The sequence below is a fragment of the Paraphaeosphaeria sporulosa genome (assembly GCF_001642045.1).
Source record: "Paraphaeosphaeria sporulosa strain AP3s5-JAC2a unplaced genomic scaffold CC84scaffold_6, whole genome shotgun sequence".
Lineage (NCBI taxonomy): Eukaryota > Fungi > Ascomycota > Dothideomycetes > Pleosporales > Didymosphaeriaceae > Paraphaeosphaeria > Paraphaeosphaeria sporulosa.
The window spans coordinates 1,459,635-1,480,123 of record NW_017253365.1 but is presented as its reverse complement, the minus strand read 5'-3'; the positions used below and the strand labels follow the sequence as shown (position 1 = coordinate 1,480,123).

Below are 20,489 nucleotides of genomic sequence, written 5' to 3'. Positions count from 1 at the left end.
TTCCGTAAACAAATTCGCAAGTGACAGGACATTTTTCGATCGTAGCGCCCACACTATGCTGTAGCAGGTATAGAGTTGCGGCTCTGCCAAGGATTATAGTGGGCCGATGTGCGGTCGCTAGAAACGTTGTTCGCGGCTCAGGTGAGAACCTACCCTAATTCTAGAACGATTCGCTCGGCACTCTTTCCCTCGACTTGAACTTTATAACAAGACGGAACTGTTGAATCTGCTTGTATTTCAGCACGATTACGAATAACAGTCCGCTATGAGATAGCAGACAGACCTGTGGCCAAAATTACAATCATCGCCAATTCTTGTTGATTCTTTCTGTGAGATAGCTGTGTTTGGAAAAAGGGCCGATTCGCTCATAGTTCGTACGTGTACAGCGTTTCCAGCGTTTACACTGTATGCCAAGACTGCTCGTGGCTGAACTACCCCCGTCGTACTCTTTCAGCATAGACCATTAGAAGCCGATCGGGAGAGTGCATCGAGTCGGTTCTTCCCTTTGTCCAGACCTCATCCGGCCGCAGAAACCAGTAAACATTGACGCTTCGGAAAAGGCCGGCCCATCACCCATCACGACATCCTCATTCGACCTGGTTTGAGCAGACTACCATCCGTCCGATATCCTCGGTTGATTTGTTCTTATATGGGGACATCGTCTAGCTCCTCAGCCTCCATCTTGTCCAGTTCCTCGGCGAGCTCTACCGTTGCGTCGACACTTCAGCCTGCTTCCTCCCAGCGGCTTCCTTGACGCGCTTGGTCATCTCCCGATCGAATTTCTCGCCAGGTCCGTGCTCCAACCACAGACGCCCGCCTTCCTCAGTATTTTGGAAAGTCGCGCCTTCTGCAACTGGGTACGTGACGCTGACACCAATGATGCGAAAGCCCTTTTCAATTTGTAGTCGCGTAGCCATCTGCAGATGTGTCTTGCTGACTCCAGATCACTCGGAGTAAGCATGTCATGCACTGCTTGCGTCAGTGAATACCAAGTGAAACGCGAGCTGCATCTAGTAGGAGCCGCTTTGAGAAGCACATCTCGAAGACTTTGACCGGGCTGGAATCACTCACGCTGCCTTACTCGTACGTTCTTTGGGACATACCCCCTGTATATGTCAGCCGTGGCTCAGGGAGAGTATCGTTTCACCACGTATACTTGCACACTGAAGCACTGCACCCAAATGGAACGAACGAGCTGTGCAAGAAGGAAGCCCGAATGAATTTCGAACGTGTTGTCTATCTTTCCTTCCTTCCCCTAATTACGCTATGTTACACTTACCGGTGACCCAGCGCAAGTCATCATGCCATGCCCCCCGCGACAGCCAAAGCCTCCAAGGCTCACACATTTTCAACCACCACGCGAGCCAACGCCAAGAACTCGGGAGCTCCAAGGCTCGTGGTAGTTTGACGGGTGCTTGCGCAGAGGCAGTACCAACTTCCCAATTTTATTTAGTGCTCTTCGCATCTTGTCGCATACATTGCTGCTCTCCTCATTGTCCTCGGAGTCACGATTTGAACGCCCAACCATTCTAAATTACTCGTGCTTCCTCATCTTTAGCCTGACCATAAGCGCCGGCTTGTCCCACAGAACAAAAACCTTATGCTGATCCCATTTGTGCGATTTGTCCACAAGCTCTATATCGAAATTCCACAATACTCTAGCAAGGATAGCTCGCAGCTCAAGCCACGCCATGGTCTATGGACGTCAGCGTTACATCTGTAGTCAGCCGCACAATCCTTACCTGGCCGATGCAGTTTCTAGGTCCTACGGAGAACGGCTGTATAACAGATCGCTTATCATGCTTGAACTCTGGGTCGCCGAGATGCCTCTGTGGCGCAAAGATGTCTGGGTGTTTGAAATTGTGCGACGAGCGAGAAGCTGCATACGACGTGACGCCTAGGGTACAGCCTTTCGGAATGAATGTCCCACACACTATTGCACCTTTGTCTACGGTTGCTCGAGGTAAAATGACCGGCACCGGAGGGTACATGCGAAAGGTTTCGGTGAGCACGGCATTCAGCACTTTCAGCTGGCCTAGCGACGCGAAAGTCATCTCTTCTTCTTTCTTAAATGCGCCATCGAGCTCCTCTCTAACTTTCTCAAGCCAGGTCGGATTTGAGAGGAGGTAGTAGATCGCTCCACTGAGGAGGGTGGCCGAGGTTTCGCTGCCGGCCACGATGAGGACTCCTGACGTACGCATGATCTCGTCTCTGGTCATGCCTTTCTCATCATTATGTTTCAAAATATAGCTGAAAGTGTAAGCGCACGTGTGTCAGTTAGAGGAGAAACACTCATACCTCATGAAATCCTTCCTGTCCGTAAATTTTTCTATCCTCTTGGCCGTCTTTTCTATAGTGTAGTTGTCATGCTTGGTCCTTGCGGCCAGTATCTGCGGAAATATCTTAGTCAAAATCCAGAATGGTACACCAATAATCGGGTACTGCTTGAATAATCTGACGAATGGTACAAGTTTGACGCCTTTGAAAAGATTGGCCATCCATTCGCTGTATTCCTCTGACTCCAATGCGTTGAAAGACTCCCCAAAACAAAGGTCTCCAAGAATGTCAAAGGTGGCGTAATTGACGTAGCGCATAATATCTATAGGCGAGTCATTTCTTGACTTAGCCTGTAGCTTAGAGACAAGCAGCGTAATATAGGAGCTGATGATAGGTTCTTGGCCACGGAGGGCTTGATCGGAGAAGGCATGGTTCATACAGCGACGTATACGGGCATGGTCTGCGTCGTTCGAAGCTAACAATTGTGATGTTAGCTCTGATACGTTGTTCCTTATTGGTAATACCTACATATGATGTTTGCCGGACGGTTTCTGCCTTCGTAGGTGTTGTACACGACAGGGTCTTTAGGGATGGAGGGATGGGCGTAAATATCTGAAAACATCAGCTGATGCATAAGAAACAGGCCTAAAAACCCCTTCGAAACCCTTCATACCTCGCCATGCGTCCGGGTTGGTGAACGAAATCCACGACGGAGAAATACGAACAACTTCGCCATACTGTTCGTGCAGCTTGTGCCAGTTGTGGACAACATCACCGGCAACAAGCTCGAAGTTGTGAGGAAAATAGAACGCAGCACGTAATTTGGGCCCAGGTATTTTGGCTAGCGGATGAAAATAGACGTTGTAAATCGCCCGACAGACACTGAAGGCGAGATACTGGAGCTGTTAGTTTAGCCGATCGAGGTGGCATTACTTAGCGAACTGACCGCGCCACTCAGATACAGTGCTGCTTGGAGTAATGAGTGGTCTTGCATCGCCATAACGCCCCCGAGGTGTGGCACTTGGAGTTCAGGAGAAGTCGCCGCCCGCAACTATCCTCCAAGGTCGAAGCGCAGCACCCCTGCTCGTGGAGCGGAGAAGTCGCAATCGACCCGCAAATCCGAGCGGAGAAAACCAGCCCCACCAAGCGTCCCAACTCGCGTAATCGTGGTCTGGCCAACAATACCCATTAGACGATGGCCCACGATACTCACTGCTCAACGATTTAGACTAGAGAATGTGCTTCTTTGATTTGTTAACGTGTCGTTCGCAAGCAAGCCAAGTCCTTTTTGATAGGTGAGAGAGCTCCGCTCGTCTCGTCTACTCGCACATGCGACAGGCTCAGCAGTGGTGCTGTGGAACCTAGAAGAAATCACATTAGACAAATCGCTTAGGAGACTATGGTGAGCATGGATTGTTTTTCGTTCAGGAGATTGCTTCAAGATGTACGATGGCGACTGACGTGAATGTTTGGGTACAACACTAACGACTCTACAACATAAAATGGTCCCCTAATCGCTCCTGAAGAGGTTGAAGAGGGTCCATGGACTCGAATCTTATATATGAAGAGCGGCACGAAACACACTGTGAGCCAGCGCCATGGTAGAGCCGAACGCTTATAGATTGGCTCCGTCCAGCGCGGCACGTGATAGCGCGTCATCGCGAGTTCCCATTCTAATATAGCGTCACACGACGCGTTGTACCTGAACCGCTGTCTCCCAAAATCTAGAAACACGCAATAAATCACTGCACACTCCAATGAACACTCGCTATCGCCGCCTGTTGTCGTGTTGAGGTACGGCGCTCTGAAGCAGATACACAAAGCTCTCTTCGGGACCAAGTAGCTTCACCAACGGCGTCCCATATAATTTCGAGTCCAAGGGTCTTCTCGAGACTGCCAATTCGATGAACGAGGAGGATTACAAGCCAAATTACCTTGGCTTCGTCGGCATGAACGTCATCGGTCCAGGTGACCTCGTCAACACCGGCATAGGAGATTCTTCCACTTCCATGGTCATTAAGGAGCTTCATGCACAGCATGCCAAGCCGAATGCTTGTGGAGGCTGCGGCGCCACGGCTTAACAGGATGGCTCCGCGCTGTTGCAGTGTGTAAAGTGCAAGGCTAGAAGGTCCTGCAGCGCGGTATGCCAAAAGGAGCGCTGGAGGGTGCACAAGAAATTTTCTAATCCCGCTCCGTACTGAGTGACAGTCTCGTACTATGTGGTACATGGCATCAGGAAAGGCAGATATGGACTATCGTCGGTGCAATTTTTGCAGCCAGAAGGATAAAGTGTGATTTTATGGCGCGAGGGACCGTAACTCGACGACTGTGTTTCCACGCATTCGGTGTATGAGGCCCACGGCAAAGGAAGCATGCTGCAAGATAATGAATTCATGAGCAATGATGATATACGACATGATACCCCGACAGTGTTTCCGCATGGCGTAGAGTACATCATACAAGAGACGTTCAACTTGCAAACCGGTGTCATTAGATAATGGAGCAACAAGCCTTCTTCCACGCAACCGACTGAACTCGTGAGCTAGAGTTGTTGCTATGAGTGGCATCTGATAACGACAATGTACGAATAACCCCGCTTGCCTACCACTGCACGTCGTAGTCCCACACCTGGATCTTCCGGTCACCAAAAGGTCCTCCCTGCCTTATGAACACGCTCAACACATTGCTCTGCTGCAGTCGCTCTTCATCGACTCCTGGCTCGCCCGCCGTGTTCTGGATGGTAGCTAGAAGCTTCCAGTCCTGGTAGTTTCCACCCGCAGTGGCACCGTACAGGGTCGTGGTGTTTTTTGGCGCATCCGGCAGGATCGCGATGAGACTGTCACCCTTGGCAGCGAGCTTGCCTCGATAGGCAAGGTAGGGAGGGTTGGAAAGGCCGGGAGCGTTGATCGCGGTCTTGGTGAAGGTCCCGGTTGTTGATCGCAAGTAGTGGTAGAAGCGTGCTGTGCCGGACGTGTTATCACGCATCAGCGCGTGGAACCTTCCCTTGTCATCGGCGGTTTGCGCCTCTTGATTCATGATCTGCGTGTTCTGTGCGATGGTGAAGATCTTGATTCCCGCGGTTGACGGCGTGATGGGTTTCGTGACTGAGCTGCCGCTTGTGGCTTTCCAGGTCTGGCCATCGTCTTCTGAAAACGCAAAGTAGAAGTCGTGGTTGGTACTTGCGTCGGGCGTCTCACGGACAGTCCAGCTCGCGAATAATTTTCCACCCGAGGAAGTGAGCCCGTTGATGTAGGCGTTGTTGTCTTGCCCTTGCAAGTATTTCCCAACTGCGCTCCAAGAACCGGAGGATGCGGAGTAGCGGTGGATGTATGAGTCGCCGGATCCACTTTGCCCAATGCGAAATTCCATGAGCATATCGCCATTCGCAAGACGCTCGAAGCGCGGGTAGGTGAGAGGTGTCCATGGTCCTGTAGATCCGGGTAGGCTGTGCTGGACTGAGCCACCGAATGTGTTCATGCTCCAGTCAGATGGTACGGTTTTGGCGATACCAGATGTAGAGACGCGGTAGTTGAGCGGCACATCATGGTGGTCAAAACTCAAATGAATCTTGCCGTCCCCACTGATGCCCATGCTGATCGTATTGTGTTCGTCGAGCGTTTGCTGGACATAGTCGGTAAAAGCAAACGATTGCCAATCGCCGAGCGATGGTGCGATGCGCCTCCGACCGAGATTAACGTAGTGCTTCCCATAGCCGGATGCAGTCTTGTAGAACGCTACGTATTGATAGTCGCCGAAAGTCGTCAAAGGACTTTGTTGAAACGCAAGGGCATTCAAGTGAACCGAGCCCTCCACATCGTTACTGATGTTGAAGGTTTTCGTTGAAGAGATGGAAACAGCGCTTGCGAGGGAGAGCAGCGAGGCGGCAACGGCCACGGTCCGAGAAAAAAAACCCATTGCTATGCCTCAAGCCTTTGGCCATGTAGAGGGATCTCGCGTTAATATACACATGCTGTGCCTGACTCCTGTCAATCACATTCCCGGTTCTTTCGGCTTGTCATTTCTTCCGGCCGCTGTGATTAGCGGATAAACCCCATTATGTTTACATTCAACCTAAGCTTCATCTACGGGAGGCTAGCAGGTGATCAATAACACGTTGTAGGGGCGGAGTAAAGTAGCAACTTGGCTTAGGTGGGGTGCCTGCATGTCGCCTTCCAAAATCCGGGGTAGTGTCTCCGGCCAGGTATGGCCGGTTTCAACATGTGCAATCTCTCTCAGCTAGTGTTCGATGCTCAGAATGCGCTCCAGGGCTCCGAATTGACCTCGGTGACGATGCTCTGATGCTGCCATTGCCTTCTTTGGGCATGTGTCAGTCGGGCCTTGCAGGAAGAGTGTCGAGTCGTGACAGTGTCGCATGAAGTCCAGAGATTGGCCGTCAAGCGCTAGGGACCCACAAGACGGGTTACGTAGGTCGTCTGTTCGGGCATCGGGCTATCGTTGAGGAGACTATTGCAGCGATGGACCGAGGCAATTCCGACATGGGTTGCGTGCACGGTTGCTATCGTTCGGTCCTCACAGTGTTCCTTCACCATAACCTCATCGTCGAGAGCGACGTGGGCATCAAGTATGCTCATTTTCGTCTGGGGAGAGCTCAGGAGAACTGCGGGCGACCTCATGATTTAGCATGGCAAAGGGCCAGACTAACAAGAGCTCTATCCGTACTAAGCACTGCTTTCAGCCTTGTACCGATGTCTCCACTGGGGCAAGGAAAGCCTGAGCGTGTGCAATTGTGTGCAAAAAGACACAATAGGTGCGAGCCTATCGATAGCGGGAAGGCTGGCGACGGCGCGTGGACTAGCGCGCGTTCCAGCTTCCAGCTCTGCACTTGCGCGACGCGTCACACCAATTTCACAAACCATCGTCAGCTGGCTCTCCACCACCCTCACTTTTTGCGATCGCACGCTCGCGCACACACTGCGCCCTCTTCTCCTGCAGCCAGGTACCCACGCACCTCCATTTCTCGATCGACCGCTCTCAATGGCTCCCCGCAAGGCCGCCAAAGCCTCGGCCGCAACCCCCGCCCGCAGCTCCGGTCGCACTGCGAAGGCCGCCGCATCTGCCGCACTTGCAAAAGATAGTCCTGTGAAGCGCGGCCGCGGCGCGCCGGCTGCCGTGCCTGCAGCACCTGATCCGACGCCAAAGAAGCGTGGCCGGCCTGCTCGCGCAAAGGTCGAGGAAGAGGCCGCTCCCGCGGAAGAGCCTGCTACCGAGCAGCCCAAGAAGGGTCGCGGCCGCGGTCGCAAGGCTGCTGAGCCAGTCCCCGAGCCTGGCGTCGAAGAAGCTCCCGCTCCGAAGAGGCGCGCCGGTCGCCCGCCCAAAGCAGCACCCGCTGCCACCGAAGCTCCTGCGACCCTCAAGCGCCGCGGTCGCCCATCCGCATCTGCTCGAGACCTCAGCCGCGTCGCTGGACCTGCGCGCGTCAGCAAGCGCGCCTCGAAGAAGCCGTCCCCTCCTGCAGTCGGCGTGCGCTCCAGCCCCCGTATTTCCCGCACTCGCGCACCGAAGCAGACGAAGAAGACCCCCGCCACCGCAGTAGCTCCCAAACAAAAGGCAGCGACCAAGGCGAAGAAGTCCGCGCCCAAAGAAGCTCCTCCGCAGAAGAAGCGCTTGGGTCGCCCCCCGAAGAATGCAGCTGCGACCCCTACGAAGAAGACTCCCACAATGCCAGCCGAGCACAAGGCGAAGGACGCACGCGTTGTCAAATCCACCCCGAAGCCTCGCAAGAAGAGAGGGTACACTACAATCGACGTGCCGGACAGATTTGTAGATGCCATGATCGATTACCTGCAGCAACTGATTGATCCCGAGGCTGCACCCGCCGAGGAACCGACTGAGGAGGCACCGGTGGAAGACGACAAAGTTGATGACAACGTTGTAATGGAGGGTGAGCAAGATACAGAAGACGCAGAAGCAGCTCCCACCAACGGCGACACTGGCGACCTCGATGCTGAAGAGGAAGCCAGCGTTCAGCCCGAGGACGAAGATGAGCCCATCCTTGTGATCGAAGAGGTTGTCGAGGAAGTCGTTGGCGACGACACCGACGACGACAATGACGATGACGACGACCAACCATATGCGGCCCAGGATCAGGATGATCTCGCAGCCGAATCGGACGCGCTACACGCGGCACATGAAGCTGCCAGCGACACCGAGCTCGATGATGAACAGCCTGTCGTCGTCACGCAGCAGATTGAACAGGTTGAGATTCAGCTGGCAGGCCGTGAAGATGCTGTTGAGGAAGCCCCAGAGGCGCTCGACCTTCGACAAGAGATTCAGGAGATCACAGAGTCAACGCCGCACGCCGACCCGGAACACACAATCGACTCGTTGTTTGAGGGCCGCCCGTCAGCGTTCTCCCAAGTCGATGACCATGCTAACCCAAATGACAGCGACGACGAAGACGAGGCTGCATCATTCTCTGCTCCTGCAGGGGTGGCTCCTGTCCCGAATATGCTCCCTACTGCTCCTTTCGGCTCATGAGCGGTGTGGTGCTAGCGCAAGACTCTCTCAGGGTCTAAAGGCCGGCAACCCTGAGCCCTGGTCTTACTGACTACTTATTGGTAGATTGCCTGCCAGTCCAGAACGGCTGGTGCTCGGCGCGAGCTTTTTGCTTGCTTTTCATCCTGGCCTGCACCGTTTCTCTCCGTTGCTTCATCGAGTGTTTGGGCACCGCAATGTCAAGTGTGCGTCGTGTTACAATACCTACCTCACTGACGAGTTATTGACCTTATGCGTGGCGTTCAATGCACCGTCGTTTGTCGCCTCATCTTCACCTTTGGACTGGACCAATTTCGTACAGTAACTTTAGATACCTCAGCCTGAACGACCCCGTACCAAAAAGTAGACATTTGTCCCCACTCGATCGCCTATCGCGGTGCTACCCAGCATCGGTCTTTGCATTTCTTGTACGATTACGTTTGCTGGGCTCTTGTACGATTTGCATACCGATGCCTTGCGCGCTCATACCTGGGCATATAGAGGCTTGGGGCGCGCTGCTTACAAGACTGACCTTCTCTTGAAGCCCAAATTTGTTTCTCCTATACGATATAAATTCGAGGAACTTTCAATATCATATCGTCACCTCCTCAAACTGTGCTATTTGTGACGCTGTCCAGCCTGGGTTTTCTACATTGCTGAACTTACAAGGCTATACCATGCGCAGGCATGTTTTACGATACGTATTTCGGAACCACTGCCGCCAGATAGACACGCTACGGTAGACGTTCCGTCAATATCCGCCAATACAACATCACAGGAAGGTGGGGTGGAGGGGCAGCTTTCCCAACACCAACAACATGCAGCATTTCACACTCGCTTTATCCAATACGCTCCTTTGACTTCCAGATTCGCCGCAACTGCTTCTTCAATCACGCTCCTGAAGGACACTGCTACACTTAAACCACTCAACATGGCCATCAAAATTCCTCAAGCAGGGGTCTGGACCCCGGCTGTAACCTTCTTCGACCCTACAACAGGAAGCATCGACCTCGAAGCCCAGAAACAGTACTTCAACTATCTCTCCAAACACGTCACCGGTCTCGTTATTCTCGGCTCCAACGCCGAAGCCTTCCTCCTCACCCGCGAAGAACGCATCTCCCTAGTCAAGGCCGCTCGCTCCGCAGTCGGCCCCTCGTACCCACTTATCGTGGGCATCTCGGGTTACTCGACCATCCAGACCCTAGAGTATGCACAGGACGCTAAGGCTGCGGGCGCAGACTTTGGTCTTCTTCTCCCTGCGAGTTATTATGGCGGTGCTACCAGCAAAGAGGTAGTCAATGCTTTCTTCGACGAGGTCGCGCAGGGCACCGATCTGCCTATTGTAATTTACAATTTCCCAGGGCAGTGCAACGGCGTGGATTTGGATAGCGTGACGATTGCAGGGATCGCAAAGAGGAATCCTGGGAAGGTCGTAGGCGTAAAACTCACGTGCGGAAGTGTGGCCAAGATTACCAGACTTACGGCTGAGCTGTCGCCAGAGGAGTTCACAACGTTTGGAGGACAGTCTGATTTCTTGATTGGGGGGCTCGCGGTTGGTAGTCAGGGGTGTGTCGCGGCGTTCTCCAATGTCTTTCCGAAGACAATCAAGAGGGTGTACGATCTGTATGTTGCAGGAAAGGTGGAAGAGGCGCTGAAGCTGCACAAGAAGGCGGCATTAGCGGAAAGTCCTGTAAAGGCAGGAATTGCGAGCACGAAATATGCGGTCAGTCAGTTTAGCGCCGTGGATGCAGGTATTCAGGGCGCGGAGGAGAAACTCCTGCCGAGGAGGCCGTATCTGCCTGTTGGGGACGCAGTGAAAGACAACGTGAAGAAGGTAATGGCTGAACTGGCCGAAATTGAGAGGTCGCTCTAGTCAGGAAGCAAAGAGAAGAGAAGTTGTACGCGCAATTAAGTCATCCGTACATTACATCTTTGTCAGTTTATCATAGACCAAACATAGCGCACAAAGTTTTCTCACATTACCTATGGCACATTGTTATCATCACAGCTATAGTCAACATCCCCAACACTACGTATTCCTACTTGAATTCGAAACCGCTAGTTGCTCCAGGTTTTCCAGTTCCACCAGCACTATCCGCATCTGTCGAAGTCGGATTCACAAACACCGCAGTGTTCGCTGCTGTCCCAGTCTCCACAACGGTACCTAATGGCTCTAGACTCACCGCTTGGGCACCAGACAGTGTCTGAGCTGGACCTCCTGAAGTCAATATTACACCAATGCTCACGAAATGTCCATCCGCGCTCGTCGCAGTGAGCACATTTCCATGGGCCAATCTACCCGTCACTGAACTCCTTCCTGGGCCTCCCGTCGACAGAGCCACCGTGCCACTGATGTCATCGGGACCTACGAGTACGACGCCGCTGAGTTCGACGCTGACAGTCGTGCCATCGACTGTAACAGGAGCGTCCCTAGGTCGCAATTTTGTCCCGGGTACTACGAGGATATCCGAGGGGCCTGCTGCTACGACCGTTGAATCGCTCGCTGTGATGAAGACTCCGCCTGGCCTAGCAGTTGAGAGGGGTCCTCGTGGCTGTGGGATTGACTACGACGATGCCTGTGGGTGCTGCGCTGACAGTTTTGCCTAAGATTACAACTGGACCGTCGTCAGGTCCGGGCGTGGTACCAGGGTCGATGATCACCTTGTCAGCTGGGTTTGCAATGATAAGACGGCCAGGAGCATCAGAAATGGTTATCGGGCCTGGCATTTTGTTGCCATGGGTAATCGCTCTAGGTTGACCGTTGCTGGGAAAGACCGCGGGAACGTTTGGATCCCTGGCCGGTTATGAAGACAAATTATCTCAGCTACAAAGTCGGAATGCATTGTGTGATAACAGACATGATAATGGTTAGCTACATTGGCAGAGATCTCTACTAAGTAGCTAAAGAAGATGTTATCTCTAATTGCTATCTACACATGAGATATCGCTTGATATATCCAAACTCATTACCATCTGATCGTAGTCTAGATGTGACTATTTGCCAACAAGACACTCGGGATATGTTCAGTTAGAGCGCATCAGAAACAAACTGCTGTGCCTCAAACAGACTACTATCGGGATTAGCGACAATACCAAAGTTCTTGAATTCAATCGTCATCAGCGCTGGCAAGACCGCCTTGGATGCAGCCTGCGTCTGTTCGGAAACGAGATCGTCGAACGCCCACGCGGCGGCAAGAACAGGACTGCGCGTCTCTGGAGAGAAATTAAACCCGCCAGCACATTTGATAATGTCAACACCGGGGCTGTCAAAGCGGTGTTGAGCAGCAGCCAAATCGTCGACGATCAGACCAAAGTGGCTGAACGTGTTCGACGGGCCAGGAACGAACTTTCGCGGTAAACGCTGCCAAGCACCAAATAAGTAGCTTCTTATAACACCGACAAATTAAAATATGATTTACGAAAGGGAACTGAGATACCTGTTGCTCAACTAACTCTACCAAAACTGGATGGTTGTTCTTGTCCCGGGCGAACTCTGCACCATCCTGGAATCCTTTGTCATCTCTTCCACCCTGTGCATGCCCCATGTACATGATCATATACTTGTCGGACATTTTGAGGGTAAGCATGTGTTTCATGCCTATAACAGTGCTTTTAGTTGCAGTGATGCTGGAAACGGTGACAGACGCGTGATTGATGAAGTAGCTGTTGGTTGCTGGCTCGGCAGGTCAATCGCCGCTGATGGTTTGTTTGAAAGATAGCGGTGAGGGTGGTGCTCAGTGGTAACCGCATTGTGAGGGATGGAGATATAGATCGAGTAAACAAGGATTGGTTGTAGAGATTGTGCATGGTAGGGAATGAGGAATTTGCGGATGCACCTCCTGAGCTTTTATATAACCCTCAGAAGCCCCAGCTCACCGTCAGCCTTTCCCAAAACCATCCAAGACTTCAATATACCGGTGAGCCCGTTCGAGAAATGCCAGCAAAAAAAAAAAAAAAAAAAAGGTGCGAGGCCAACCTCCTGAATCCTAGGTTGCTTTTACGACGTGTATTTCGTAATTGCGAAGTTCAGATGGGTTGCAAGTAGCTTACAGAGGTTGAAATGTTTGAAGTTGATACAATCTCTCTCAGAAACGAAGCCACGTACTTCTACCTGATACAGCTGCTGAGCTTATGAGACTAATTTTGCAGAACTGTGTAGCTGGATTTCACGGTGGTCGCCAGCCCGCGCACATAAGCCGTAATTATACGCATCCGGCCGCTACGGCCAAAAGAGGAGCTAGTAGAGATGTCTTTTACCTAAAATTCTCAGTCTTCAAGGACTGCGGGGATTTGATAACATCATCTGAGCCAGACGACTGATCTCTTCTTTCGTCGTGCTAGAAGCAAATGCAGTTATCGGTACCAAAGAGCAAAGTGGCGCGACTAAGTGCAAGTCAAGGCAGCGAAAGCCATCGAGATGCCATAAATGCCTTATCAGCGGAAAACTATCGAAACAATGCTGCCACTAAACCATGGATGGCTTTTTGATTGTCGTATTATTGCCAAATACGCCTTTGGCTTGACCGTGATATCCTGGTATCGCAGCACACCTCCCGGCCTGAATACCCACAGCGAACACACTCCGCTTTCGAACGGGCCTTCGGGATTCATGAGCCCGATGAACATGTGGAAATCGAAGCGAACCACTGCGGACGATCAAGCGGAATACCGGGTAGCCTGATCACGCAGGATGGGTCGTAGAGGCTGTGGCAATATAGCATCACATGGCAACTGCGTGGAGCGATAACAGCAATGACCAGACTACTATCCAGAAAGTCGATAGGTAAAGTCGAAACACATCGAAAGAATGACTTGTTGTATGTACAGGCGAAGAGCCAAGAAACATATACAGAACAAAAATCATCCAACCTTTTACCTCCTCGCTACCTTCCACCTCCCTCCATCCCATGCCCAACCTCCAGAAGGCCCGGTAGCCTCTTGGTTGACTTTCCAATACTTGGCTCGTAATGCCAGATTCTCCACACTGATCACGTTACCACTCGCATCTCGCTCAAAGATGAACTCATCCAACGGCATACTGCCATAAGTGACACCAGTGACGCCAACCCATGCTCCGCAGTCGGTGCTCCAAAGTTGCTGTCCAACTGCCGGGCCTCCTGTATCCTCAAATACAGCTTTGAACGATTGACGCGTGCCATTGGCCGTCTTGCTGTCAAGCAGAGTGTAGTACAGGCGTGCTTCGGGGTTCCTGAGCTGGTTTGCAGGCATTCCTGATTGGAGCACCAGCGCCATGCTAAGCATGTCCGTTCCGTTAGAGATCCATCTTGAGATACCGAGGCCAGGCTTGCTGGCTGATGTGGATATGCTGATGCTTGAGTTCCGTGTACCATTGACACCACCGCGCTGCACGTAGGTGCCGCTGAACGTTCTGTCTGCTTCATCTCTTGCCACGGCATCGTATGCAGGAATGAGACTCTGTCCAAGAAGATCTGCACCGTAGAAATTGCTCAGAGGTGGGTTGCCCGCCATCATGATGGTGAACCCCAAGTTGTAGTCCTTGAGAAGAGTGATGAAAGCCGTATATCGCTTGAATGTGCCAGCTTTGGTGTAGACAGTCAATGTTCGATGAGGCTGACTGATCCTGTCGAGTTGAATCCGGCGAACTCCCCATGGACTGCTGACAGATGCGAGGAAATCAGAGGCAAAGGTGACAGGATTGAGCCAGCGACGAGTCAAGGCGGGCTTGATTAGCTTTGAAGACAGTATAGCACGACCAAGCTTGGACAGATCGGATGCGGACGCATACATATTACCACCACTGTGGAGGATTAGTTTTCTGCGCCGGCAGTAGCTGAAGCTCAACTTACGGTGAAGCCTGACCAAGACTGACAGCCCAGTAGGTATCCTTCACTGTTCCTGGAATGACTCCGTACTTGTCCGGTGGCGTGTCGTAGAAGGTACGATTGAGGCCCAGAGGCTTGATGATACGGTCGTTGAGACTGTCCGTGAAGTTCTTTCCCGTTATTCTTTCCAGTGCGTAAGCCAAAAGCTGGTAAGCTACGTTGGAGTACGTTGGAGTCTGCCATGGTGCGTAGGACGGGTACATGATATCCAGACCTTTGAAGAATTCTGCAATTGTTAGTATTCATCATTTTAGCTGAGGAACAACTAAGAGGGAGCTCTTACGTTCTCTTGTGCAAAGAGGCCATGCTCCGCATGGCGGTAGTGATGAATTGGAGAGCTCTGGAAGCCCAACTTGCCATGCTGGCGGCGCATCTTCTGTCTCTGTAATCTCTCCAAGGACTCCATCTATGTAAAGGTCAGTACGACCCAGTTTATGACGCGATCAGTAAGAGGATAGCCTACAATCACGTCCAAGACCAGACACCTGGCTGGCTAAGGATCCAATGGTAATGTCGTCCCAATCAGTCTCTCTAACTGGATCAAAGTCTGGCTGGCTCGAGCGACCTTCAAACTTGGCTAGCTCGGGTATGAACTTGGTGATGGGGGTGTTCCAGTAAACATCACCAGCCTCAGCCAAGAATGTGAGCACGGTGAACACTTTTGTTACACTGCCCAGGCGATACACAGTGTTACCATCTACCTTCTTCACACCAGTAGTGTTGGTCGGTAAATCCTTCGCCGTCCGATGTCTCTCCCAAAGAATAGGAGACCCTGGGTTTGTTGAGAATATCTGCAATGAATAGGAAAACAGGTCTACTCCAGTGAGATTGGTGTCGTCGATGTACTGGAAGACATTGGTGATGTTTTGAACAGCCGCCTTCCAAATTGGATGTGATTCAAGGTTGTAGGGTGCTGGAAACTCTGGACCGATCAGTGGACAGTTCGGGGCCGCTGAAGAGAGCGGCAGTTGCGCGAGAGGTACAACGAGCGTGAGCAGCGCTGGGAGCTGCCTCGTCAGCGGGGCCCACATGGTATCCGAAGACCAGGAAATTTTGTGACAGAGAGGTGACAGATGAAGCTGTTAAGGAGTATTGATATACGTGCGCAATCTGAATGGCGTAGGCTAAAAGTAAGGTTAATAATGTGCGATAAGGTGAAGTTTGGATATCCTCCCCAAGTCATCACACGAAGCGTATCGACTGGCAGTATTGTGCTGGGTAATTCGTACATATCGGATAGGGGAGTCGGGAAGGTTGTGGAAGCACGATGGCACAGACGAGACGCGACGCGTCGAGCTCCAGGGAACAAACATGGCCTAGACCTAATTGATGAACTGCTAAATTGGCGGAAATCAAAGAATTTGACGGGGGGGTTTATACCAAAATTGCGGTAAGGATTGGCTAATTGGGGTTCCCCAGTGGGGCCCCTGCGAAATGTGGGGTGAATTGGAGGCAGTCGATAACGGGACTTGCATTTTACCGAAGAGCCGCGTTACATCAATAAGTACCTTCGTACGTTATCGGTCGTCGGGGTATTCAAGCCGCGAGAACTGGCGATGCTTCATTTCGACCAGAAGGGGGACAAGGGACCATATTTCCCGGATCTGGGGAAGGATATGCGTTTCTTGATCCCTTACAACGAGGTTCCAAAGCAGGGGTAGCATTCCAAGAATTCGTTACATGTGACAGCGTTCCAGATATTCTTGGCAAACAATCGCTGCGAGGCTCTTTCAGACGAACGCAAAGGCAATACAATACTTGAACCAATGAAAATGAAGTAGTTCAAAGCGTAGCCTGGGCTTGACACTGCGATAATATGAGTACGGTGAAAATAGCTCAAGTGATTGAAGACTTACCATCTGCCAGTACCATCCTCGAGCAGCGAGTAGGCTCTGATGATCTCCGCGCTCTACTATCCTGCCGTCTTGCATGACAAATATCACGTCGGCCCTCTGCACAGTCGCAAGCCGATGTGCAACAACTACCATCGTTCTTCCACTTGCGGTTCTCTCAAAGACTTCTTGTACTTCTCTCTCAGTTTCTGAGTCCAAGCTGCTCGTTGCTTCGTCGAGGAGCAGAACGCTTGGATCTCGGATCAGTGCACGAGCAATTGACAAGCGTTGTTTCTGTCCTCCGCTAAGGGCAACACCACTGGTACCCACGTCGGTCTCATAACCTTGTGGAAGCGATGCGATGAAATCGTGGATGCCTGCGTCGCGACAGGCACTGTGAAGCATATCATCTGTGACTTTTCGCTCATCGACACCTAGAAGGATGTTTGAGCGAACTGTTCCCCGGAATAGTGATGCCTCCTGCGCTACGAGAGACAACTGCTCACGATGCCTTCGTAGAGAGATAAACCTAATATCGTCCGAGTTGTACAGTATGCTTCCACATTGAGCTTCGTAAAAGCGCTCGAGCAGAGAGACGATAGTTGTCTTTCCAGAGCCAGAAGGTCCGACAAAAGCAGCGAATTGGCCATGACGGATGGTGAAGTTGAGTCCTTTCAAGACCGGATTGGGTCGAGTTGGGTAGGTGAACCAGACGTCTCGAAAAGAGATATCGGCTCCCTTTTGTATTGTCGTAAGTGGGATCATATAACGGCTGGAAACAGCTGTATCTGGTCGTGTGGGGCGTGTGGAGGCTCTGGAGTGGGGATGAGGTGCTCCGGTTCTCATGCTGTGGATCCTCGTAGCTGCCGCAGTTACTTGTGCAATATCTACGGGATGTCAGAAGCCGGCGCGGCAATCGAGATGAAGGTTGCTTACTCGGGCCAAAGCTGAGCCACTGGCCAGCTGCCATACTGCCCTGTAAGCTTTCAGCAACAGTAGACATATGACAGGATAATCACCTACCTGTAATATAGCGTAGTAAATGACGAAGAAGTTGAAAGGGTGGTACTCAAACGTGGACAGTAGCGTCCCACCGTACCATAGCGCGAAGGCCATGCACAGCAAGACCAGGCTATCGCTAGCAGCGAACAGGATCATCGAAAAGCGTGCTTCGGTAAACGACTTCTTGATGTGATCGTTCAACAGGGCTTCATACCTTGAGCAGATGGTCTTTTCTAGAGTGAGAGCGGCAACTGTACGGATGGCACGAATAGCTTCTGTCGCAAACTTCGCGCTTTCGGCGAAGACTTCGTTGTTTCGAGACTCAAACTTGACCTCGTGGCGAACTCGGTAGTAGCCACTCCCAAGTATGATTGGCATGGACCCTGCGATGATAACCAGCGCAAACTTCCAACCGAAATATATCGAGATTGACGTGCACCCTATGACGTTGAAGATTGAGATGAACACCATGGCCATATTCATGCCTAGAAGTTGCTGCAGCTGGGTGGGGTCAGTTGCCAACCTTGCTGTAAGGGTACCAGCTGAGTTTTCCTCCTTGTCGAAGAAGCAGATTGGTTTCGCAATGATATTGCGGAAGTACTCCTTGCGATATAGCGACTTAGTTTCCTGCAAGTCCATTAGTGGTGGCCTTACCCTTTGTTTTCCGGACTTACCGTGGATACCATGTTGGATACCCAGCCGAGAATGAAATAGCAAAGACCGACCCCAATGGCTACAATAAAGAGCATCAAGCAAAGGAAGTTGGTGGATCTGCGAAGGTAATCTCCCCAGAAACCAAAAGAGGTAATCAATCGTGCAAACAGATACGATTGTATGGCATAGCTGGCTGTGATACCTAGTTAGTCTCATTTCCAGTGGGCAAGATGGAGTACTCACAACCAGCACCGGCTGCCGTCAGGAGCATCACTAAGTACCATCCCAGGTTGTTCTTTTGTTCCATCATCAGTGTTCCGAAGCTCCGAAAGAAACTATCATTGTTGCCTTTGGTAGTATTATCCTCCGTGGAGAACATTAATAGTTCCATAGGTGTCAACATCTCCATCTCGGAGACAATGCTAGTGCGGACAGACAATCGTTTCTCAGAAAGAAATCTTTCCCAAGCTGGAAGGCTTGGATTTGTCTTCGTTTCTTGCACGAGCTGTTGCGCATGTACAAGCTTCCAATATGCGCCGCCCTTGTCTGCAAGGAGGGTGTTGTGGTCCCCTTGTTGAATGACCTTTCCCTTCGCCAGAACAACAATGTTGTCCGCTCTTTGAATTGTCGACAGACGATGCGCGATAACGATTGTAGTCCGATTATGCGCCACCTTGTCCAGAGCTTCCTGAACGATACGTTCACTTGCCACGTCCAGTGCGCTGGTGGCTTCATCAAATATTAATATCTTCGGGTTCTTGACGATGCTCCGTGCAATGGCTATTCTTTGTCGTTGGCCGCCACTAAGCTTGATGCCGTTGTCTCCCACTTGGGTTTCATAACCCTTGAAATTTCAGTACTGAAAGCATGGGGTATCCGTTAATTGTACTTACCTCGGGTAGCGCAGTGATGAAATCATGTGCATACGCTTCTATGCATGCCTGCTCGATCAGTCGCCGCTTCTCCTTTGTCTCTACATGCTCCCATTCAGTGCCCACTAGCCCAAGTTCGAGATTCTTGAGTATGGTGTCGTTGAAAAGGAAAGGATCCTGCTGGACGAGCCCAATCTGTGACCTCCACCATGTAAGCTCGATGTCATGGATGTTCAGGCCTTCGGTTTTGATACTTCCATTGCGGAAGTATAGTGTCTTTGCATATCAGCTACGTATAAGTGCGCGAAGAATCCGTGGTAACCTACCAAAGGGTTCGTGGACATGTCTCCGTCTAGCTGGTACCATCGCTGAAGTAGACCAACCACTGTGCTTTTACCTGAGCCCGATGGACCTACAATAGCCGTGGTCTTTCCATATGGTATCTTCAAATCGAGCCCATTAAGGACTTTGACATCTGGTCTGGTCGGGTACGCAAAGTTGACCTTCTCAAGCACAATACCATCATCCATTTTGACTTCTGGATGGGTCTTCCCGCCAGTCTTGGGCTTCGGTGCATCTATGACAGCAAAGAAGATAGCCGCTGCGTTTAGAGCGTGTGACGCAGCCATTAATGGAACAGCAATCGCGGTGATGTGAGAAAGGATAGTCATTACTGACATCAACACGATGACGAGTGTCTTCACATTGGAGAAGTGAAAACCCAAGTAGAGCTTGACCGCGAACCAGAAGCACAACGCGAAAGTGGCGAAGATGCAGAAGAAAACAGGCGAGTGCTGCCACGCCGCGATCGGAGACATTTTGTGTCCATGAGCAGCGGCTTTCTCCACAAGGCGGTTATAGCTCTCCACGACCTTTCCTTCGGCACCGCAGGCGGCGACCATTCTGACCGAGAGAAATGCATCATTAGCAACCCCGGAAGCTTCTTTCTCAACGTCTTGAATCTGCTGGTATTTCTTGACAACAATCGGGGTCATGAATGCATAACAGAATGTGATGACAGCGAGACCTGAGCTAGTAACCAAAGTGAGGCTCCAGCTGTAGTAACACGCGATGATCGAAGCTGTGACGATTACGGAAATAGCTTGGATAAAAGTGGCTAGACGCTCTGAGATACCATTCTGAAGGACATTGGCGGTGATGGTGATGATTGCAGCAGTCTGGCCAGGGGGAAGCGCGTCAAGAACAGAGATGGGCTGCTGAAACAGAGCCTCCATGTAGGACAGACGTATTGCTGCTGATAGCCGGAGGCTGCACATGCGGAATCCGAGCTTACCATGGTTAGTATAAAGATGCAAGCAGCTCATCGACTCCACATAACGAGCGTAACTGTGGATCATAAGGGGAGCAGTTTATGCGCTGTTGTAATAGGATCATCTGAACGAGAAGCCCTGAGTACGTACCATTGCGATGTACGCCAGCACCAGTCTTGCAAAGAACAAGTATACAGTGTAAAGTCTTTATGCACGTCAGCG

The 20,489-nt window shown here is 51.5% G+C and overlaps 8 protein-coding genes across 8 annotated transcripts; 3 read left to right on the top strand and 5 right to left on the bottom strand.

Moving 5' to 3' along the window:
• Nucleotides 1–1,201: 1,201 nt before the first annotated feature.
• CC84DRAFT_1121606 (cytochrome P450 monooxygenase-like protein) lies at nucleotides 1,202–3,363 on the bottom strand. Its single transcript, XM_018175615.1, has 6 exons — nucleotides 3,224–3,363; nucleotides 2,951–3,173; nucleotides 2,806–2,889; nucleotides 2,299–2,752; nucleotides 1,743–2,250; nucleotides 1,202–1,696 (listed from the first exon to the last, which is right to left on the bottom strand). The coding sequence occupies exons 1-6, from the start codon at nucleotides 3,275–3,277 to the stop codon at nucleotides 1,535–1,537; spliced, it is 1,485 nt and encodes a 494-aa protein (XP_018035220.1). The 5' UTR covers nucleotides 3,278–3,363; the 3' UTR covers nucleotides 1,202–1,534.
• Nucleotides 3,364–4,836: 1,473 nt separating this feature from the next.
• CC84DRAFT_1247281 (uncharacterized protein) lies at nucleotides 4,837–6,195 on the bottom strand (the record flags this gene model as incomplete). The annotated part of the gene is made up of 1 exon (XM_018184230.1): nucleotides 4,837–6,195. The coding sequence occupies one exon, from the start codon at nucleotides 6,190–6,192 to the stop codon at nucleotides 4,879–4,881; it is 1,314 nt and encodes a 437-aa protein (XP_018035219.1). The 3' UTR covers nucleotides 4,837–4,878.
• Nucleotides 6,196–8,154: 1,959 nt separating this feature from the next.
• On the top strand, nucleotides 8,155–8,826 carry CC84DRAFT_1165226 (uncharacterized protein). Its single transcript, XM_018178671.1, has one exon. It carries the CDS (start codon nucleotides 8,173–8,175, stop codon nucleotides 8,773–8,775), a length of 603 nt encoding a protein of 200 aa, XP_018035218.1. The 5' UTR covers nucleotides 8,155–8,172; the 3' UTR covers nucleotides 8,776–8,826.
• An 81-nt stretch (nucleotides 8,827–8,907) lies between these two features.
• On the top strand, nucleotides 8,908–9,382 carry CC84DRAFT_806200 (uncharacterized protein). The gene has a single exon (XM_018187494.1). The coding sequence runs from the start codon at nucleotides 9,039–9,041 to the stop codon at nucleotides 9,312–9,314; it is 276 nt and encodes a 91-aa protein (XP_018035217.1). The 5' UTR covers nucleotides 8,908–9,038; the 3' UTR covers nucleotides 9,315–9,382.
• Nucleotides 9,383–9,582: 200 nt separating this feature from the next.
• CC84DRAFT_1165225 (aldolase) lies at nucleotides 9,583–10,778 on the top strand. The gene has a single exon (XM_018178670.1). It carries the CDS (start codon nucleotides 9,704–9,706, stop codon nucleotides 10,643–10,645), a length of 942 nt encoding a protein of 313 aa, XP_018035216.1. The 5' UTR covers nucleotides 9,583–9,703; the 3' UTR covers nucleotides 10,646–10,778.
• A 1,022-nt stretch (nucleotides 10,779–11,800) lies between these two features.
• On the bottom strand, nucleotides 11,801–12,344 carry CC84DRAFT_1218266 (uncharacterized protein; the record flags this gene model as incomplete). The annotated part of the gene is made up of 2 exons (XM_018182980.1): nucleotides 11,801–12,133; nucleotides 12,192–12,344. 2 exons carry the CDS (start codon nucleotides 12,342–12,344, stop codon nucleotides 11,801–11,803), a joined length of 486 nt encoding a protein of 161 aa, XP_018035215.1.
• Nucleotides 12,345–13,636: 1,292 nt separating this feature from the next.
• On the bottom strand, nucleotides 13,637–15,667 carry CC84DRAFT_1247273 (beta-lactamase/transpeptidase-like protein; the record flags this gene model as incomplete). The annotated part of the gene is made up of 3 exons (XM_018184229.1): nucleotides 13,637–14,551; nucleotides 14,601–14,850; nucleotides 15,100–15,667. The coding sequence occupies 3 exons, from the start codon at nucleotides 15,665–15,667 to the stop codon at nucleotides 13,645–13,647; spliced, it is 1,725 nt and encodes a 574-aa protein (XP_018035214.1). The 3' UTR covers nucleotides 13,637–13,644.
• Nucleotides 15,668–16,292: 625 nt separating this feature from the next.
• CC84DRAFT_1247261 (ABC transporter-like protein) lies at nucleotides 16,293–20,462 on the bottom strand. The gene is made up of 8 exons (XM_018184228.1): nucleotides 20,418–20,462; nucleotides 19,323–20,285; nucleotides 19,018–19,272; nucleotides 18,368–18,968; nucleotides 18,145–18,317; nucleotides 17,492–18,088; nucleotides 17,405–17,444; nucleotides 16,293–17,355 (listed from the first exon to the last, which is right to left on the bottom strand). The coding sequence occupies exons 1-8, from the start codon at nucleotides 20,418–20,420 to the stop codon at nucleotides 16,367–16,369; spliced, it is 3,621 nt and encodes a 1,206-aa protein (XP_018035213.1). The 5' UTR covers nucleotides 20,421–20,462; the 3' UTR covers nucleotides 16,293–16,366.
• Between the last annotated feature and the right edge of the window lie 27 nt (nucleotides 20,463–20,489).